The 20378-nt window shown below is 37.9% G+C and overlaps 1 protein-coding gene across 1 annotated transcript in view; it reads left to right on the forward strand.

Moving 5' to 3' along the window:
• The window catches only part of MBTPS2 (membrane bound transcription factor peptidase, site 2), a 31031-nt gene extending 10940 nt beyond the window's left edge, over positions 1-20091 (forward strand). Inside the window, exons 5-10 of the mRNA XM_072415421.1 lie at positions 939-1066; positions 1458-1576; positions 12351-12548; positions 15385-15580; positions 16711-16786; positions 18603-20091. Of these exons, the coding sequence (XP_072271522.1) occupies positions 939-1066; positions 1458-1576; positions 12351-12548; positions 15385-15580; positions 16711-16786; positions 18603-18825 (940 nt within the window). The 3' untranslated portion in view covers positions 18826-20091. The remainder of the gene's footprint in view (positions 1-938; positions 1067-1457; positions 1577-12350; positions 12549-15384; positions 15581-16710; positions 16787-18602) is intronic.
• Positions 20092-20378: the final 287 nt, after the last annotated feature.

Below are 20378 nucleotides of genomic sequence, written 5' to 3' on the forward strand. Positions count from 1 at the left end.
TATTTGAGAGATGTATGATCTATAAGATTGCAGTTGCACTCCCAATATTTAGATTGGATCTGCTAAACCTTTTCACATCTTTATATCCGGTAAGCTCACATTTTCACTGCCATATATTTATGATAAATATGTTGATATGTGGCCCATGTTGGCATGTGATTTTTTTGTGTACTCACATGTACTCTATTACAGGTACAGAAGATGGTAATAACACAAATCAATTCCTCTGTTCCTGAGAGTGTGCAAATCTGATCTGTGTTCTGATCTATGATCTGAACTATGATCACAGCTTGCTGTAAACCACACCTGGCAGTGAGAGGGTCCTCAATGCAGAGCTCACACATTACATGCGGGAGGAAACCATTGAATGCAGAGTGGCAGTGGGTGCTAAAGAGATCTGCATTACTGCATTACTTAGCTACAGTATTCTTCCCAAAATTTGTTTAAAGATGAGCAGAAAAAACTGTAGGCAGGTAGCCGCCCCTGTATTGTGGTCCAGCATTTCAGTAACCACCCAAAAACAGCAGGGTGGTGCGCCTAGCTAAAAGGGGCTGGTGATTGTTCACCACCAGCTTCATGTAAATTCAAGTCCTGATATAGACCCGTGGTTTCCACTATATTGCTTATATGCTGTGAAATCCAGTTTAGCATCAATAGATGGTCAGATTTTGGGTGTTTACACTTGATTGAATTTAAAGATGAGAGGAAATATCTGCATTGTGCAAGCATGTTTAGCCCAAAAAAAATATATTCTGTCTACCACTTCGCAAGATTCAGTATTTTTTATACTAAGACTTTTGCTGCTTAACTTAAGATCTTAGAGCCATCTTCAGAATAATTTATGAATCATATGGAGTAAAAGAAACATTAAATGTATAATAGAAGTCATAAATATGTAAAATGAATACTATTAAAAATACTTTATTCTTACTCTGCAGGGAAACTGTACGATTTAATGGCTTTGGGATGTTCATGTTTGTGCTGTACCCTGGTGCGTTTGTTGATCTTTTCACCACACATCTCCAACTGGTGTCACCTGTGCAACAGTTAAGGATTTTTTGTGCAGGTAAATGTAACACTTTACATTAATTGAAAAATCATGACTTACATTTAATGCACCACTTTAGCTAGATATGCAAGTTCAGTCCATTCAGTTTTACCTACAAAATCTAAAACATGAGCATGGATAGTACACTCGCACCACACACAACAATAATTAAAACGGGTAGTTTAGGGGCTCTATGTACATTTTAGTTTTTGGCCTAAGCTAAATTGTGCACCCAGATAGAAAGATTGCTTTCCTTTCTCTTTGGGGAGAGAACACAAACCTCCACTAGATGGCGTGCTAGCTCTTTGTCCACCCATGTAATAATAACTTGTTCTTCAAAAGATAAAAGTGGTTAAAATATATTTACTTATTCTTCATATTGATCAGTTATATTGTGATTTTTGTTTAGGTGTATGGCACAATTTCATCCTTGGTGTTCTGGGTCTCTTGATACTTTTTCTACTTCCTCTGTTCCTGTATCCATTTTACTACACAGGGGTTGGAGCATTGGTCACTGAAGTCCTAGAGGTAAGGATCTGTAAAACAGTTTTTAATTTATTTGTCCTTGTTACTGTTTATGTATGCAAAATTTATACAAACCATTGCTGTTTAGTCTCAGTATTCTCATACACACCCGCCACAGAGTGTTACCTGTCCCTTCTGCAATAAAGGATGTGTCTAGTCATAATTTTGTTTTGATGGTTTGGTTCCACCTTATTATTAGTGTATATATAAAACATTTACAGTTTTCATACTTCTTTTGATATATTTCATGTATTTTCCAAGTTCCCACTTTGCTTCTTTACTGTTACTGTAGCTCAAACTGAAACTGAGCTATTGAAAAAATATATTATCGGATGGAAAACATCTGTTTAAAATATATACCCTGTAATAGGTTGACGCAATCTTTCTAGTTATACAAAACATAGGGCCTGCCATTTCCAACTGGTCGCACGCTTTAGGGCTGGCACCGTTTTTTAACTACTTGCTGGGTCATTCAATCTGAACAATCACATCCGTGAAATATTGGCACTCCAATTATGTACACATACTTTTCTGCACTCATTAATTAGAGATGAGAGAAAATAAGGGTGACAGCCCCAGAAATTGTGCCCTCAAGAAACAAGTCTTAAAAAATTTTTTTTGCTCCTTATATATTGTTTTATCTGTTTGATCAGTGCAAACAATACCCACTGATCCTACCAGAAAGCAGGTAACTTACACAGAACAACTCCTTATGTCATGAAGAAGAGAGGGAAGGTAGAATACTGTAGTGCTAACACACCTTCTATCCTAGGGTTACAACTCTTCTGGATACGGTTTGTCACTGATACAAGAAGTGTGTTACTGGTAGTACTAAGAACTGGTAAACTGTAGTTTAGATACAATTAAATCTTTAATATGTATCTTTATTGGTTTGCTGTAGATTTTTGTGCGTCTCTTGGATTGTGTTGCCAATAAGTCTAGTTGCTGTAGACAGTGAGAGCATGTCTGCATACTGCAGTAGTGTAAACCACATAAACTGTAACTTCCACAATTGAGGACTTAGTATGTAGACCTGCCTGCCACAGGAATCTTTTCAGTTTGACCTAAACTGCACAATTGGTTTTCATCACACCACTGAACAACAATGTAACTTTATATTATTTCCCATTATCAGTGTGCTGTAACACTTTTATAGTTTTGTGCATTGAGATGCATTGTGGTGCACTGCCTGCAGGCTCTGTGTTGCAGGCATTTTTCTTTCGAAGCGTGTCACACAAGATATCAAACTGTTCTGCAGTGAATGTTGTAGGGGTCTGTTGGAGTAACACTTAAAATGAATGACACCACTATATTAAAAAAATAACGTGTACCACGTTACTTCACTGCACCCTTAAACAGATCACCACTGATGGAGTATTTTTTCTTTTAGCTGACAGCTGCAAAAATGGAAACGTTACTGTAATCTTAGGCCTTGGATGCATTATATTGCTTGTGTGTTCCATATTGTATGCTTGTAATATTTTTGCTGTGTATGTGTATGCCAGCTCCATCTCTTTACAAACATGCATTATAGTCTTTAATAATGTAGAGGAGAAATTTAGAGTTATCCACATATGTATGTGAAAATAAAAGCGAGCACTTGATCCCAGGTATTAAATGATCACATTGTGTTTTATGTACCAGTGTAGCAAGAACTCATTTTAAAAATGTGTTATATAAGAGCTAATTAAGCTCTTACATATAAGTGAGCGCTATATCTGGGGGCCAAATTACAGGCTGTCATCAGCCATTGTGTGCCAATTATAGTTATTCCAAGCATACAATTTGTGCACATCTCAATCCACTTAAAGAGGAATCATTTACCCATTTTCATCTAGAGATTTATGTTGTATAAAGCTACAATCCTTAGAAGGATCCCAGATCTGTTCAGGTTAGCTGCAGGGCTTGAGATGCTTAGTCTCCCTATTCATTGTGACATGCAGCAGGAAACTCTGCTTGTCTGTCTGCATGTTGCCAAATGAAAAGTGTTAGTAGATTGTTCAGAGCATTTTAAGTGAATCTAAGGTCGGAAAGGAATATTTCTCTCTTAGTTAACATCTAGAAATGGTAATTGTGCTTAATAAGTACTCTGAAAATGTTCCTATCGCTTTATGTAAGATCAGCCACAAATAATAATATGATATAATAATTATAAAGAGATAAAAAAAGTGTGAGGCTTAAGTCTAGAAATGCATAGTGGAAACAACTGCCGAATTAGGTTTTTTATCCATCCAATCTTGTAGTGCACCAATCACTTTATACATTTCGATGGGCCTTCAAGAGTCTTTTATTTTGCCATTATGGTTGGCTTTCAAGATGTTCTAACTTTGCCCATTCAAGTGGAGTTTCAAAATTCTTTCACTTTTTATTTTCTGGTGGGCTTGAAATTCAAGCTTTTCCCATGTTGTTTAAAAATGTACAAATACTAGCGTTTATTTGTATATCTTGTCAGACATAATCAGCCCTTTTTTATTATTATATTGGATATCAGTAAAGGGTTGTAGCATTTTTAAGCTGCTTTCACATTCACATGTAGGCATTACCTGCATGTACACATAAACATCCAGCATTGTTTCCGCCATTTACTATGGACTGTTTCGGACACACAGTATATATGCAGTGTTAATGACTTGCATGTTTCCTCCAGTATCGGTTACTGCGTTGTCTTCCTCATTTGTAGAATTATTTTTTCTTTAAATACCAAGGAAGCCCTGGGGTTTACTTGCAGATTGCTTGGCAACTGCTCTCTGCAGATGTGCTGTGGTTGCTGATTGCTGGAGGGCCTAATGATTACATTGCTGCATTCTCTCAATGGCTTCCAAGTGATGCTAATGACAGCCATATACAGTATTAAAGGCAAATGCTTTACTAAAAATCATGGCAAAAAAACATCGCCCCCTCCTTATCCAACAGGGATTGAATACAATCAACTGCACTATTTCAGCTGATGAGAAAAGAGAATAGAAGGATAATGCAGAGTTCACACAGACATTTTCCTAAAAATGTTGGAAACATGGGTACTTCTGATGGCTGGAAGGGATTATTGTCAAACCTTGAACACTACAGCACTACATGAACTGACTGTCATAATAAGCCTCATAGGGTTCCCTAAAATATTTCTATTTACAACCTACTGTAGAAGTCTGTGATAGCATCAAAAAATATTTCTCAAAGGATAAGAGGATTAGTGAATTCATGGAACCCTACCTGATTCATGGTTGTCTCAATAAAGCCGTCTACCCATAAATGCTTACTTTCCCTCCCCAATTCTCTGCCACATCTCTAACCTTGTGTATGCTCAATGTCTGAGTTTACACAGGTTTCATTTCTTTATCTCCATATGACAGTGTATAGATCTGGCACTTGGAGGGGTAAAATGGTATGATGTGCACACTACATTAATTTGGGAAGTGGATAAGGTGGCAGACTACTAAGGTACATATTGTACTAAGTTTTAGGAAATGTTTGGCTGTAGATAAAAAAGCTAAAAGAGCTGCAATAATGGGGTCCTGGAAAGTGGGAGCTGGCTGAATGGCAGATTTAAATATAATATTTGCATGACCAGAAAGCAATGCTTAGCAATTTAAAAATTTAGATAAAGACGATATTCTTGAATTTGATCCTGAAAAGTAATAGCGAATCATTGCAGAACTGACATTTATACAGTGACCTTAAGGTACCTCTAGACCTCTAGGCTTCTTCACATGGAGATTACATGCAAGAATAAAATATTTGTTCAATAATATTTGTCCTTATGTGTAACTGAGTTCTTCTTTTCTGACAGCTTTTCCTGATATCTTTCATGTTAAGCACTTAAATTGCAGATGCCTTAAAGGGAATCTATATTCCATCCTTATGTGCTTGCTTTTCTATGGCAAAAAAATATATATTCTGTAGAACTCTGCAATGCATACACATTTCCATGTGTTTTATTCCTTGTAATACCCTACAAGTACAGGTAAATATCTAGTGATTTGTTACAAATAATGTATTTAAAGCTGAAGTTTATTCTGCTTATGTTTTGCCTTTACAGCAAACCCCCCCCCCAACATGTTAATGTACTTAATAAATAAAACCTTTCAGTTTTCAATTTATAATGTATTTTAGACCCAGAAACATCATAACCTGGCCTATGGGATTCTTTGTATATTGCAGGCGGAGTATAGCCAACTGAAGGGGTCAGTAGGTTGCTGTACATGGCATTGCTTGTACATTAAAGCTGTGATAATGTCCATGTGTGATATTGAGATGCCATGATTACATGGATGAAAGGACCAGGATGTGCTGTTCTCGCCACCCAGCTCTTATCTGCAGCTGGAATCCTCTGAATGGCTAACAGCTGAGTACAGAGCAACCTCTCTTTGCCCGTTCAGAGGATTAGAGCTGCTGATAAGAGCCTGGCAAAGGGGACAGGGTAGCCGGGTGGGCCGGCCACCAAAAAAGGGCTGGGGGGGAACTATGCTCTTGTTATTTGCCTTACTCTGCTAGCTCCACTTCCCGATTTCTATGTTTGCTTGAAGATCGTCGACCCATATCATGACTCGGCACCTACCATCAGTGTCTTCACCCTGTGAAGAAACAAGTCGAGGAACAATTTCCCTGCAGATTGGACAGGTAGCTCTTTGCTCTAACCATGTCAGGATGCAGGTATTGTGGAATGAATGGTAGCAGCTTAGTTCACCAATGGGCCCACCCATGTCCAACTCACCCAAGCAGATGCTGCAGGTTTCCTGCTCCTCCCTCTGCTGCTCACTGGCTGGTGGTATGTTCTCTGTCACTCGGTGGTTTTCAGGAACGACTGGAGAACGGCTTCTCTCCTTCTGTGAGCAGTCAGCGTTCCGATATCTTCGCCGTGTGGGTCTTTGAGGCAGCTCCACCTCTGGTAATCCATTTCCAAGTGCAGCTCTAGATCTGGTCCTGTGAGCCACTGGAGAATATCGGCTTTCATCCTGTGATGGCATCTCCCGGATGTTGGGCCGTGAATGTCCTCTGACACTCCGTCTTGGCATCCTGATGATGTCAGATGCTCTTGTAGATGTTTCAGGTGTAGAAGATTAAAGAATAGGTGAATGAGGTGTATGTGAATGAGGTGTATGTGAATGAGGTGTAGGTGAATGAGGTGTAGGTGAATGAGGTGTAAGTGAATGAGGTGTGGGTGAATGTGGTGTAGTTGATTGAGGTGTAGGTGAATGAAGCGTAGGTAGAGGTGAATGAAGTGTAGGTAAGTCAGCAAAAAAGCAAAGCAGAAATCTGCAATACGCACAATCTCAGTCAAATCGCTTTGGAGATGCTTCTAGAGAGGCTCCTCAGCAAGCAATGAAAAGCCACAGTTTCAGTGTAGGAACACAAACTGTAGTCCGTGACAACACAGCTGATTGACAGCTGACTGACCAATGACCAGTCATCCTACTGACATTCTTGAAAAATGGCAGGTATTGCCATGGAGCAGCCTGTTAGCCCAAGACCTTACAATCCAGTGATCATGTGTGACCTCCCATCCAATTGTACGCTACCATATCCCAGCTGACAGACCATTGGCCATATCCAACATTGTATTTTTTCATTCTATTCACAAAGCTTTATTTAGGAGCAAGACATTAATAAAAAAAAATGATGGTTATTTGGTGTGTCCATGGCGATCAGCCTGCATACACAAGGCCTTACAATCCAGCAAGCACTTGTGCCCTTCCTAGACAGTAAAGGTCCTCACTGGCTTAAAAAATAGATCCTTCAAGGTGTGTTAAAGCTATATGAATTATTTACCAATATTTTTTGTAAGTAAGGCTTGCTTTTTTTTAATTCTAGTAGAGATTTGGAAGATGTAAATGGCCTGATTTACCAAGTCCCTCCAAGACTTGAGAGGATTGAACATCATGGGAGATCCTGGGTGATGTATCTGGTCAATGATTGAAAACATTTACCAAATTAACTTTTATTAGCAGGAAAGGTGAGGCATTCTAATTATTCCACTAGAAAGCCACTTAAGAATGAATCTTTTTCAGCAAGTTACATACAAAAGCATGGAATAGTGAATATATGTATTGTGAATGTACAGGTGGATTTGTGTAACCTGTCCGGTCAGTGCCCTGGTGATCATCTTGTGTCCTCCTTCCCACACTTGTTGGAGTGACCTGATTAGAAGAACATTCTGGCTGTTATGCCAGATAGTTCATGGGAAAGAAAGCAAACATACAAAATATAATCTCATACTAACAATTGCAAGTTTTTTTTCACATTATATTGTAACAAGGAGGTTTGGTCAAAGTGAGCTAGCAATACTCATGTAACGATTTGATTGGTTGAGATTAGCGTATAATTGGTAATTCCAGATATCATACAATTGAGTGCTGACATTTTCTGGATACATGTCAGCGTTGTCCCCAGAAATTTTTTTTCAGCTGGGTGGGAGGAAGCTATAGCCAGGTGGTCAAAAAGAGGGCGGTGCAAGACACCTCAAATTTAGTGTTCCCTAGTAGTTTATGCCATAGGTATCCCCTATTCTCTATAATATCCCCTGTAATAGTAACCCCTGTTAATGTGTCAGTGTTCTACCTATCCCCTATACTTTGTTCTAACTTTCTAATTCCTGCCCTGTTAGTATGTCTAATATTTCCATTCTATGTATTATGCCCCAACTGTCCAGTGCTGTGTATTTTCATCCAACTTCCTAGTGTTCTAAGTTCATATAGTGTAATGCTTTTTTAGTAGAGTAATGATGCGAACAATGTGGTGTAACAAGTTAGGCTTAATTCACATGAACAGCAAAAAATTGGGCCATTTACTGTTCCCGAGTGACTACTCATAACTGCTAGGCACCTGGGATTGGTCTTTTTCAGAGCTAGCAGTATTTTACGCAGCATTGGTTCCTGGCGAGAGGAAGGGGAAATGCAGCAAATGCAACCTTACTGCCAGTGTGAATTCACCCTAACTTCAGATGTGTCCTACACTCGCTCAGCTTTCTTCTTTTTTTCTGATGCCAACTGTAATGTCCAGCACTGCCTTGCGCTGCATATGCATGGGACTGAGCACTTTTTTTATTCTTTGTTTTACAATGTATGAAAGCCTCTGAACATGAATGCGCAGAAGGAGCAGCCCACTTTAATAGCACTAAAATTACCAGCTCCTGACCGTTCATGTGCGGGGAGTCTGGGATTTGTACAAGCGGAGTCCTTCTCCTGATCCTGCTCGGGGATGCATTGGCCAGAGCTGTGGACCACCAAAACTTTCACGCGGACCAGCCTAAAACCTTCTGGGGAGATTTATGCTGTAAGTAGCTGACAGAGTGCAGTGAAATCAGAGTATGCAATTTTAGTACAGGAGAGGATCCTGCATTATTGTGCAAGACTGAAGGTGAGGCTGGAATTCAGCCTAACAAACCAAAAAGGGGGCAAATTGGGGAGGTACTGTATATTGTTCGGGTTTACATACGCTTGAAAGTGCTCAGTGAGAGATCTTCCAGCATCTGTTGTGCTAAAATATACCCAAATAGCATACACAACTCGGTATGTGTGAACAAATCAGATCACACAGACTGCCAAAGAGCATGCAGGCAATGAGTTATTTCATATTGTAACGGGCATCATGCTTTGAAATCAAGTATGCAGTGCTTCTCAGAAGCTTCTCAGAATTGGTTATGCAGTGAGCACTCATAATCTTCAGTAGGACTATCTCTGTGGATTTATGGTCCTTTACAAGGCTAAAGATCTGTATAGACACTAGATTTTCATTGCCTGTGATGATTGTTCATCATCATCTCAGTGAGTGGTGTCCTGCAGTGTTGTGCAGCCAAATATTTGCCATGTTAGATCCTCAAACAGCTGACCTAGTGACCAGTTTAAAGTCTTCCCCTACTAAACCTATTTTTTGTTGTTGCTATTTTGGAAGCTGTATCCGGGTTGTAAAAAAAAATGGACGGGGCAAGACACTGCAAATTTAGTGCTTCCAGTTATTTATGCCACAGGTATCCAATAACCCCAATTATTGTGTCAGTGTTCTACCTACCCCCTATACTTCGTTCCAACTTTCTAATACCTGGTATTATGCCCAAACTGTTCGGTGCTGTGTATTTTAACCCAACTCCCTAGTGTTCCATGGTTTAATTGTGTAATCCCTTGTAGTAGTGTAATATTGTGATCAATGTGGTGTAACCACTTAGGCTTAGTTCACCTTAGCAGTAAAAAAATTGCTACCCCTCCTGAGTGACTATTGGCATCAGCTAGTCATCAGCTAATGCAGCCTTACTGCCATTGTGAATTCAGCCCAACTTCAGAAGTCGCCTCCAATCCATTTATATAAATATTGCAAAATTTTTGTCTGTCCATGAACTGAGCCCAGTGAGTCCCAAGCTTGCCCAGATTCCTTCTTGCCAATGCTCACAATTCCCTCAAGTGCTAATCTCATTGGGCATGCGTGGGATTGAGTGAAGACAGAAGAGAAGGGGTCCAAAGAATTAAAAAAAAAAAAAAACTCTCATCACTGTCCATATTCTATGGGCAAAAAAAAAACTGCCTGTGAAATGTATCCACCCGCAGCATGATAGCTGTGCGTGTAAAGTCTTCTTGCCATATTCTGCAGCCCAACAACTGAATGTGATCAAACCTTCATATCTCCTAAATTGTTGGTACACGGGACTCTTATAGCTACTAATAACCAATATTTCTTTAAAGAATATCGGGAATATCAAGATACGGAGATCACAAGTTTAATAACTTTTGCAAAATAAAACATTTGGTTTTGCTGTTTTAAAATTTCACATTAACCTCCCAACCGCTTACACCGTACTTTTCCGTGCAAAAAATATTTGCAACTATCGATAACCCCGTACTTTTCCGACTATATTAAAATCTCACTTACCTGGTCCCGCTGTGCTCATCCAGCGTCGGGTCCGTGTTCCAGCGTCGTCCTCCAGCGTCGTTCTCCCTCTATATATATATATATATATATATGAATATAAATATATATACATACACTCACATACACAATACAGCCTGTATCAATCAAATGTTCATTCATCGCGCATGCTCAGAACATGCACGATCACTGAACGACCGTACACACAATAGATGGTCAACGATCGTTGTCCAATCCGATCCGCTGGTCCGGTCGTTCATTTCCAACGACTATCCTCGTTCGTCGGCGTCGTTGGTTACTTTGTTTACAAACGATTTTTGGCCAATCGGTCGTTGGTCGTTCGTTCGTCGTTCATTTCCAACGATAAAAATTGGACGTGTGTATGCAGCTTAACTGACCAAAAAGGGGGCAAATTGGGGAGGTACTGTATATTGTTCGGGTTAACATACGCTTGAAAGAGCTCAGTGAGAGATCTTCCAGCATCTGGTGTGCTAAAAATATACCCAAATAGCATACACAACTCGGTATGTGTGAACAAGTCAGATCACACAGACTGCCAAAAAGCATGCAGGCAACGAGTTATTTTATATTGTAAAGGACATCATTCTTTGAAATCAAGTATGCAGTGCTTCTCAGAATTGGTTATGCAGTGAGCACTTCAGTAGGACTATCTCTGTGGACTTTACAAGGCTAAAGATCTGTATAGACACTAGATTTTCATTGCCTGTGATGATTGTTCATCATCATCTCAGTGAGTGGTGTCCTGCAGTGTTGTGAAGCCAAATATTTGCCATGTTAGATCCTCAAACAGCTGACCTAGTGACCAGTTTAAAGTCTTCCCCTACTAAACCTATTTTTTGTTGTTGCTATTTTGTTTTACTTTCAACTAAAATCGTTGTCACTTTGTCTTATGTTGACAAATGTAGTGGATGTTTTTTTAATAGAATTAGTTAGCAGTGAAAAAATGAAAAAATTGTCTGGACTCACGCTTTAACCTGATACAAATATGCAAATAAAGCTGACCAAATCCCTTTATATTCTCTCTTTAATTTATCCCTATACAAGTAACATAATTGACACTTCTGTGTTGTTAAAAATATAGTATGGCCCAGGAACAATAGTTTCTATACCTGGTCATGCACAGGGGCAAGGGCATAGTACACCAAGGCTGCAGACACTCCTAATCTGATTTTATGTTGGGCACAATTTGTTAGATGTGTTCAGCTTTTTTGTAGGTGGCAGGCACCATTAGCTTTTGGAACAGTTTTCCCTTGCGCCCTTATAATATCCTGTATGATAATTATAACTCCCTAAACCCTCTGTATTTCTCTTGGACACCCTGAGCACTGAGCCTACATCTTAAGGGAATTTTTTATGGCAATTTTTGCTGGGAAGGCCTTGAAAGGATTGATCCTTCCACGCCTTAACCTCTAGGATTATTTCAACTATATATATTCCAACTCTTCCCTAAAATGGAAATTCATTGTTGTAGGATTTCAAGATGCTGGATATGGTTCATCCAAGTAAAAGGGACATTCTATTAGTTTTTCATCACCAAAGAAGTACTTGTATATTTAAATTTTTAACTTTTGCTACACACGTCTTATACAATGATAGCTTACAAAAATATAGTACTTTGACTAGATAAGAAACATGTTTGTGCCACTTATGTTTCTTTCTAGAAAATAAAGTTCAATGTGTAATATACAGAAACCACCGGTATTTATAATTCATACAATAATGATAGTTTATTTGGTTTAATGTTGTATTGCACCTTAAGCAACATTAAAATGTTAAGTTGGTATCATTCAGGCTTATGATAAAAACGGAATAAAATCCATGACACGCAGTTAGAACATTTATTTTTTTTATCAGTTACTATCAGTTATTACATATTATGTAATTGTACTTTTTTATATTTTCATAGGATTCTCCAGCAAGTGGTCCAAAGGGATTGTTTATTCGTGACATTGTAACTCAAGTACAGGATTGTGCTATTACCAACGTTGATGACTGGCACACGTGCCTGGATGACATCTCCCAGAAGCCTCAGATTGGGTATTGCATAAACACTCTAACTCTACAGCAGCTGCATTTCCCTAGCAGAGGTAACACCACCAAATTATAAAAATGGATGATAGTAAATGCAACAATTAAAAAAAAAAAATAAAATATACATATATATATAAATATATATACATTTTTGTACATTTTCATTACAGTATTTCATATTTTTTATTCATCCAGGTATCTTACCTTTTAAAACACGTTTTTGCTGACCTTTGAGAATCTCTGTGGTTCATTCTTTCCATAATATGTAATATTGTAATACCTGATATGTGTCTAACAGCTAACAAAACAGTTTTAAAAGAATAGATCTAATAGTCTGGCCATATGTTGGCCAATGGGAGAATGACCAAGTAAATGGTCAATAGCTCACTGATATCAAACATTTACATAGCATACCTGCAGTGCACCCAACAACCAGCCTAAACCATCCCCCATCCACCATCCCCCATAGTCCTGTAGACTCTAAGCCAGTGTTTTTCAACCAGTGTTTCTCCAGAGATTGCTAGGGGTTCCTTAAACAAAAAGCAGTTTTTCAATCTGGGGTCAGTTTAAGTGAAACCGCAGAATTCAGTGTCTGATTTCCTTAGAAATTACATGTGCCTCTGCCTTCTACCTTCCTCTCCATTTTCTGATTGCCATCAAAAATGACTTGTGTTGTAGGAAAGAAATTCATTTTTTGTGTCAAGACCAGCGAATATAAAAACCACACACTGACAGGAACTTAGTGCACATCTTTTAAAAATTTGAATAAAGTTTGGTGCACAGAGAATTTTAAAGGATGCTTTAAAATATATCCTAATTTGAACAAACATTTCAAACAAAATTATTGATTTAGAAACAATACTGTATGTAGCAGACACACATTGCTGCACTTTGTAGTTTGGGTGAGGCATAATTAAAACATCTTTCTCACCCCAGGAAGTCAATTATGCAATTGTACAAAAGGATTTTGGCCATTAAGTTAATACAATGAAGATGCCATCTATTTGTATTAATGCATTTGTTGGATAAGTTTGAGTATACAGTAGTATCTGCACCTACATTTTCAATTTTGTACCTCCCGCCATTCTAGGGAAATTGGGATACAAAGAAGAGAAGTAGATAAGGTAACATAGTATGACAGATTTGTGTTAGATTTGTGACAGGTAGGTATCAATTTAGTGGCTCCACTCCAATGCTCCTTGCTATGTGTGTGGCCCCACGGGTCCCCAATTTGCATTTTAAATTAGGGTCACCTGGGTGTATTTGCTTTTGAAACAGCAACCCCAATATTATTGTTTCACAAGTTTTTACAATTGAAAATTTCAAGTCACTATGACATACGGTTTAGGAGATATAAAGGTTTGTATACCGTGAGTTGTACAGCTACAAAATGGCATGCAGATACACACACAGCTATTTTGGTGCCGATGAGGCCCACTCAGGCGGATCCATAGCTAGAGCTAAAAAATGGGGGAGGGGCAGCCTGTGTCCCGATCTCTTCACAGATGTGCTGTTCTCACCACCCAGCTCTTATCTGCAGCTGGAATCGTCTGAACGGGTAACAGCTGAGTACAGAGCAGCCTCTCTTTGCCCGTTCAGAGGATTAGAGCTGCTGATAAGAGCCTGGCAAAGGGGACAGGGTAGCCAGGTGGGCCGGCCACCAAAAAAGGGCTGGGGGGAACTATGCTCTTGTTATTTGCCTTACTCTGCTAGCTCCACTTCCCAAGAAGTCTTTTACCATCCTGCTCCAGGCAATTTGTTATACAGGTTGACAATCGAAAATCCAGCCATGGATAATCCAGGTCCTTCAGTTTCCCGCTATGAATTGCGGATCGCATTTTCAATACAGGGATTGCAGTACACTGTTTGGCCACTAATGTTTTGGTGGCGCTGTTCTGCTGAAACAGCTGTTAGCTTGCTTGCTAAACTAAATCCATTCCACTACCATCCTGCTGCAGTCAATTTATTATATAATGGTTTGTAAAAAGTTGTTTATGTTCTTTTCAAGAAATGCACTCATTTTGAGTAGTCTTCTAACTCCATTTGGTTTTTGTTATGTATTTTTATATCTTTTTGATCGTGTGTGTATTACTGTGTGTGTATTACGTGTATAATTACTGATCAAGAGTCTTTTGGTTTAATCAACTGGCCAAAAAAATGAAACAGAAATAATACTGCATTTTAATCTGTGGCATGATTTTGGCCAATAGATTACAAGCCTGCCCACCACGACAAGGTAGACTCTTTCAGGGCAGGACCTACACTAAACTACACTAAGCTAACTATATATATATAGATTTTAGCTACTGTTTTTTTTTGTTTGTTTAAATTTTTTCTGTGTTTTAATGTAAACTATGTTTTCTCCATCTTTTAAACAAGGTACATTTACAATGTCACCCTCTCTCTTTTCACTTAAAGTAGTCTCCCCACACACACATTCAGATTTACAAAGATTATGACAACCAGAATTCCTTTGTGCTCACATTCATCAGCACCAGCACAGTAGAGTGCTATAAAGTCTTGGCACAATGGGTCTGTGGCTAGCACAGTGCACCCCATGACCTCAGTTAATGATAATACTTTGGGCCTTTTTAAAGTGCATATATAAATAAAAGGTAATAATAAGATGGAAGTACAGATCTGATCCTTATCTGACACCATTGTAGAGATCTTGCCATTGCAGCCCCCTTAAAATATGGGAAATCAGTATGTAATTAAACTTGCACAAATACCCATGTGCATATTACAGAATATGAGCCTTTAACATTAGGACATACAGTGGTTTATTAACAGTAAGCAAGTTTTGAAACATTACAACAGTAAAAGTACATCTGTTAGGTGTTGATTTTGTGCATTAGTTTTGTGAGCTTTTAAAAACTGTCTGTGATCAATTATTTTTCTGTTGACAGTATGCTTGTCTGCCAGCACGGAAGGCAATCCAAGCAAGCCTCGAGTGTCGATCTAATATAGACTGTCGGAAGGCAGCTCCAAACAGTGTGTGTGCCATCCCATCAATAGAGAACCAGACTCGCCTCATCAGGGTCAAGCATCCACCACAGCTTGACATGTTGTTTATAGGCTTTCCTGTGCACCTAGAGTATGGAGGTGAGCACCCATGCTATTACCATAAACATACCAGTAATATATGTCAAACTATATATCACTTCAAAGGCATTTTCTCTGCAGATTCGTAAGAATGGTTGAAAAGAATACCATACCTTAAGGGACCATTATTCCCATTAGCAAATAAGTCATAATTAATAATATTAATTAAATGTTTTAAATACAAGTAATGTAAAAAAACTGGATTTACTTGGCATCTGGTTCCTGCAATCTACTGTACATTAAATCTTAGACTGGAAGAGAACGACTTGAATGGAATCATGTGTGCACTGTAAAGGACATGCTGAATAAAGGAAAGAACAGAGTGATCTGCATTCATTACTTAAGGCAGAGCTGTGTTTATCTCATTGCTGTATTGAGTTGTCTGGAATTTGTAGGTCCAAACCTGGAATGAGAAAATGTGATAGGGTTCCAGATCGACATGCACGGACATACACGGAATACATTGGCCAGGCAGTTACCTGAACTAACAAATTCCAGAAATGGCATTTATAGTCAAAGAATATTTGAATAATATATATATATATATATATATATATATATACACACACACACACACACAAATAATGGGTTGGGGTAAAGGTGTTTCTAAATAAAAGAGATGCTATAACCTTTCAGACAAAGGGTAATCCATCAGCACACTAATAGTTAACAAATACTTCAAAAGAAGAACAAAGTTCAGTTAATAAAAAAGATCCTGAAAAGGTGTCTATGTATAAGAAGTTTGCATCCTTCAAAGAATAGTCATGTATTTGTTTCAGTAATTATCTCAGGCTGGGTGATTTGGTCTTCTTGGAGGGAGGAGGAACGTCTTATCTCATCTTCAGTTCTCAAACTGAAAAATCTTTTTTTAGCCCTATAAGTCCCAGCACATCAAATCTGTAAAATGTATTGCAGCACACATGTTCAATCTACAGAAATATAAATCCTTTGGTAGGTAAAACTCTTGTAAATGTATTAAATTTGTATATTCAGCAGTTTGCCTAGAATTGAAGTTTGCTTTCTTTTTTATGTATGGGGATTTTCTTTCATGTGAGTTCTTCCTCCCTATTAGATAATTGAACAACTGGCTAGAAACTGTATATTATAACTGCCTGTTCTTGTTTCCACAGTGAGCCTAAGCAGTTTCATTCCACGATACAAGATCCTTAGCATAGACCTTCCAGTGATGATTGAAACCTTCTGCAAGTATCCTTTTATTAATTATTTAAAAAGGTTGAAGGTCAGCAGGTATTATAATATTAATGTGCTGTGAATGCTTGCTTAGTAAACCGTGTAAGGTGCTGAAATAGTTTTTACTGTAATATAATTTTCATAGATAGCATAGATTAATTTTAGGACTTCATTAAATATGAGCCAGTAAAATTGCTAACAGATGGTAGTCTCTAGCTTTGGCTCCACATAGTTCATAGATGCAAAGATGTTGAAGTAGTTAGAGCTTCTTTGAAATTACATTTGCAAATGTTCCAGACAATATAGTTTCATCCTGTTCCTATACATATATAGGAATATATGTATAGGAATATATGTCAACTTTTGCTTTGCCAGCCAGATCTCTCTCCACCAGTTATTCCCCATGAACACAGACAGTGATCTTGAAGAGGCAAAGTGACAAGTTCTCTTGAACCCCTCTTCTACTATCAATAAAATTCCAGGGTATACACAGAGTTTATGACCTCTCCCCCCTTTCCCCTGTCCACATAACAACTGTCGAACTAGACAATTGGCTGTTTAGATGCATCAGAAAAAGTGACAGGCCGCTTATATCTGATCCCAATACCAATAACCCTAGTTAACAAATGGTGTTGGAAGACAAGAAATGTAGGTATAAGTGGGAAGGGGGTATCTCATCAATAAAACTTTTTCATTTTGACAATATTAGGCAAAGTAACTACTTTAAATGTATTCATATATGTACACATTCATAACCGCAGCATACCTAGTACTCCTGGTATGGATCGTTCCAATTTTTAAAAACTCCTATATAAAAGTTTATAAATGCATTTTTTTTAATGTGTTTGAAAATATTACATTTTTATCGACTAAAACGCTGTCATAAAATTATTTATTATCTGCTAAAACTTGAGATGCACTAGATTCAATCTATATTGGACACAGGCTGGAGCATCCAAACAATTGTGGAGCTTCTATTGACTTGGCCTAAAACCTAGGGGAAGGGGAAATTAATCAAAACTACATCTTGTTACAAAGCTACATTAAAACAATGTTAAAAACAATACTTTCCAAGTATGTTCTTGCGATGTAATGGCAGAATGGATTAATAACTAGTTCTATTTATTACTAAAGGTATCATTTCTATTGTGTGTGGCATTTCACATTCTACGATAGAATGCAATTCCACAAAACTTCACTCCTAAGGCCGGATTTATTAAAGCTCTCCAAGGCTGGATTCCAGGTTTCACTGATGAAAATGTATCCTCTCCAGCCTTGTAAGCATAGGAGTTGTAAGCATAGGAGTGCCTAGGCACACTTACATACCAGGCATTGCTATTTTTCAGAAGGAGGTTAAGAAAAAGATTTTTCAATTTACTGTTTGGTCAAAAAAAACTTTTTAAAATGTTTCTAGGTAGGTCCACGAGCAATACATGCAGTGGCACCACATATTACATAGTGCCCCTCCCTGCAGCATTCTTTTATGAGTCTAGGGAGTGGAACCTTCATGCCATGGCCCACTACAATCAGGAATAATGATGTTTGCCATTATATAACCCTAAAGAGTAGTGCATTTCATAACTGATTTGCAAGCTCTGTGGAGGTGCACGGTGCAAATGATCCAGTGAATATAGGAGCTAGAGTTGTTTTGTAATATTTAGCCATGGCTGGATATCTACTTCATTTCATGTCCAAACTGTAACTGGGCTTTGTTAATGTCCTTTTAAAGTGTTCGTATGTTTTAACCATGTTTCATTTTTGTTTGTGTCTGTGTATTTTTTAATTCTTCTTTTTATTATAGTTTGGTTGTTTTATACTTAACTCCTTTCAGATATTTAATTTCTCTCTCTGGGGCTTTGGCAGTGATCAATGCAGTGCCGTGCTTTGCTTTAGATGGACAATGGATACTGAGCTCTTTCCTTGAAGCCACATTAGGTTCTGTTATAGTGGAAAAAGAGAACAGAGAGCTATTGGGCTTTTTTATCCTGCTTGGAGGCAGCACCCTGTTGACTGCTAATGTTGTACTCGGACTCTGGATGGTGACAGCTCGGTAGCCTTGCTTCAGTTTTCAAGAAACTGTTATTGCTGGATAATCTTACTCAGTTTAATGAGAACTACTTTTTTGAATCATAAACGGATAATTATACATTTCTTGTTTTACCTAGAATAAATGGGACCAAAAATACAAAGGTTGTTGACATTGATTAAGGCAATGAATGTGCACTGTGACAAAAAATCTGCTAAGCAGAGTTAACATGCAATGTGACCAATTTATATAATCCATGTGTGGTTTTTGACAAACAACTCTTAACTTAAAAAGGGGTGCTTAGATATAGTAAACAGTTAAAAGAGCAATGACGTAAGGCATTACCCAAAGCAACCAATTTCCATTCATTCCAAAAAAAAATCAGGTGTTAATTCTAATTAGTTGCTGTGGATAGATGCCCTTACATTTAACTCCTTGCTTTTTGCACTGTGTTAAAGGATTTATGTGTGGCATATGAATATTAAATAATCAAAAATGTGCAGTTAGATGCTATTTATTATGTGTATGAAAGCTCTGTTACGAATCAAATGAGGGGTGGGTACAGACAAAAAATAAGTCAAAAGGGTCTATTTATAAAGAAGTAAATCTGACATTCACTGACTTATTCCCTGGTGGAGAGAATCAGTTACAGGCATTGAAACACGTGGAAGATTAACCACTAGGGAATGTTTCAGTGAATATTAGATCACTTCTTTATAAATAAATTCCAAAACGTTAAACACTGGATAATACCTTAGCTTTTCTTCCATTGCAGAAAAAGGAGATAGAAGTTGTATTGTGTTGTAAAAAATCATTTACACACATGCTCATTTTAAACCAAATTTTGTTTTGTTATTCTGTAAAACTGAAATAGACTTACAGACTAAGAGAAAGTCTTATCATTTACTGACATTCATGTTTATCAAGATGGTTGTATTGTGTAATGTACAGTTAATGTAGGTCCTCCTTACTACCACATATATGCACAGATGCAAACCTAGGAACTTCCTGCAATATTTACCTCCTTCAGATCCTCAATAATTAGCCTGTAGATGACATTAACTTCCTGTGTGTTCTGTGTACCCCTCAATATATGTCACAATTGTAAAACAAAAACAAAAAAACTATTCATAATATATCTGTAATATTAACATCACTACTCTGTTTAAAATAAGTGATAAAAAAGGTTGTTTGGATGGTATTTTCCATTGTAAAAGATTCAATGCAATCTTATCTGCAATTCACATTTCTGTTATGCATTGCAAAACTCAGTAAACATAATTTATCGAAAGTTGCACTGAATTACTGTCAGTTTTAAGGCATTATTGGATGGATGTTAAAAGACTCTGCTGCTGAAAGAAAAACCTAAAAGAAGAGAAATTACATTCACCTGTCCTTCCACCCCTTCTTTTGGATGGACTAATCCATTATACCGTATTTTTCGCCGTATAAGACGCTCCAGAATATAAGACGCACCCAATTTTAAAGGGGGAAAATCTAGAAAAAAGATTCTGAAAGATTATTCCCCTTCTGATCACTCATGTGCCATTCATACCGGTATTCCCCTTCTGATCACTCATG

The sequence above is a fragment of the Pyxicephalus adspersus genome, chromosome 1 (assembly GCF_032062135.1).
Source record: "Pyxicephalus adspersus chromosome 1, UCB_Pads_2.0, whole genome shotgun sequence".
NCBI classification, from domain to species: Eukaryota; Metazoa; Chordata; class Amphibia; order Anura; family Pyxicephalidae; genus Pyxicephalus; species Pyxicephalus adspersus.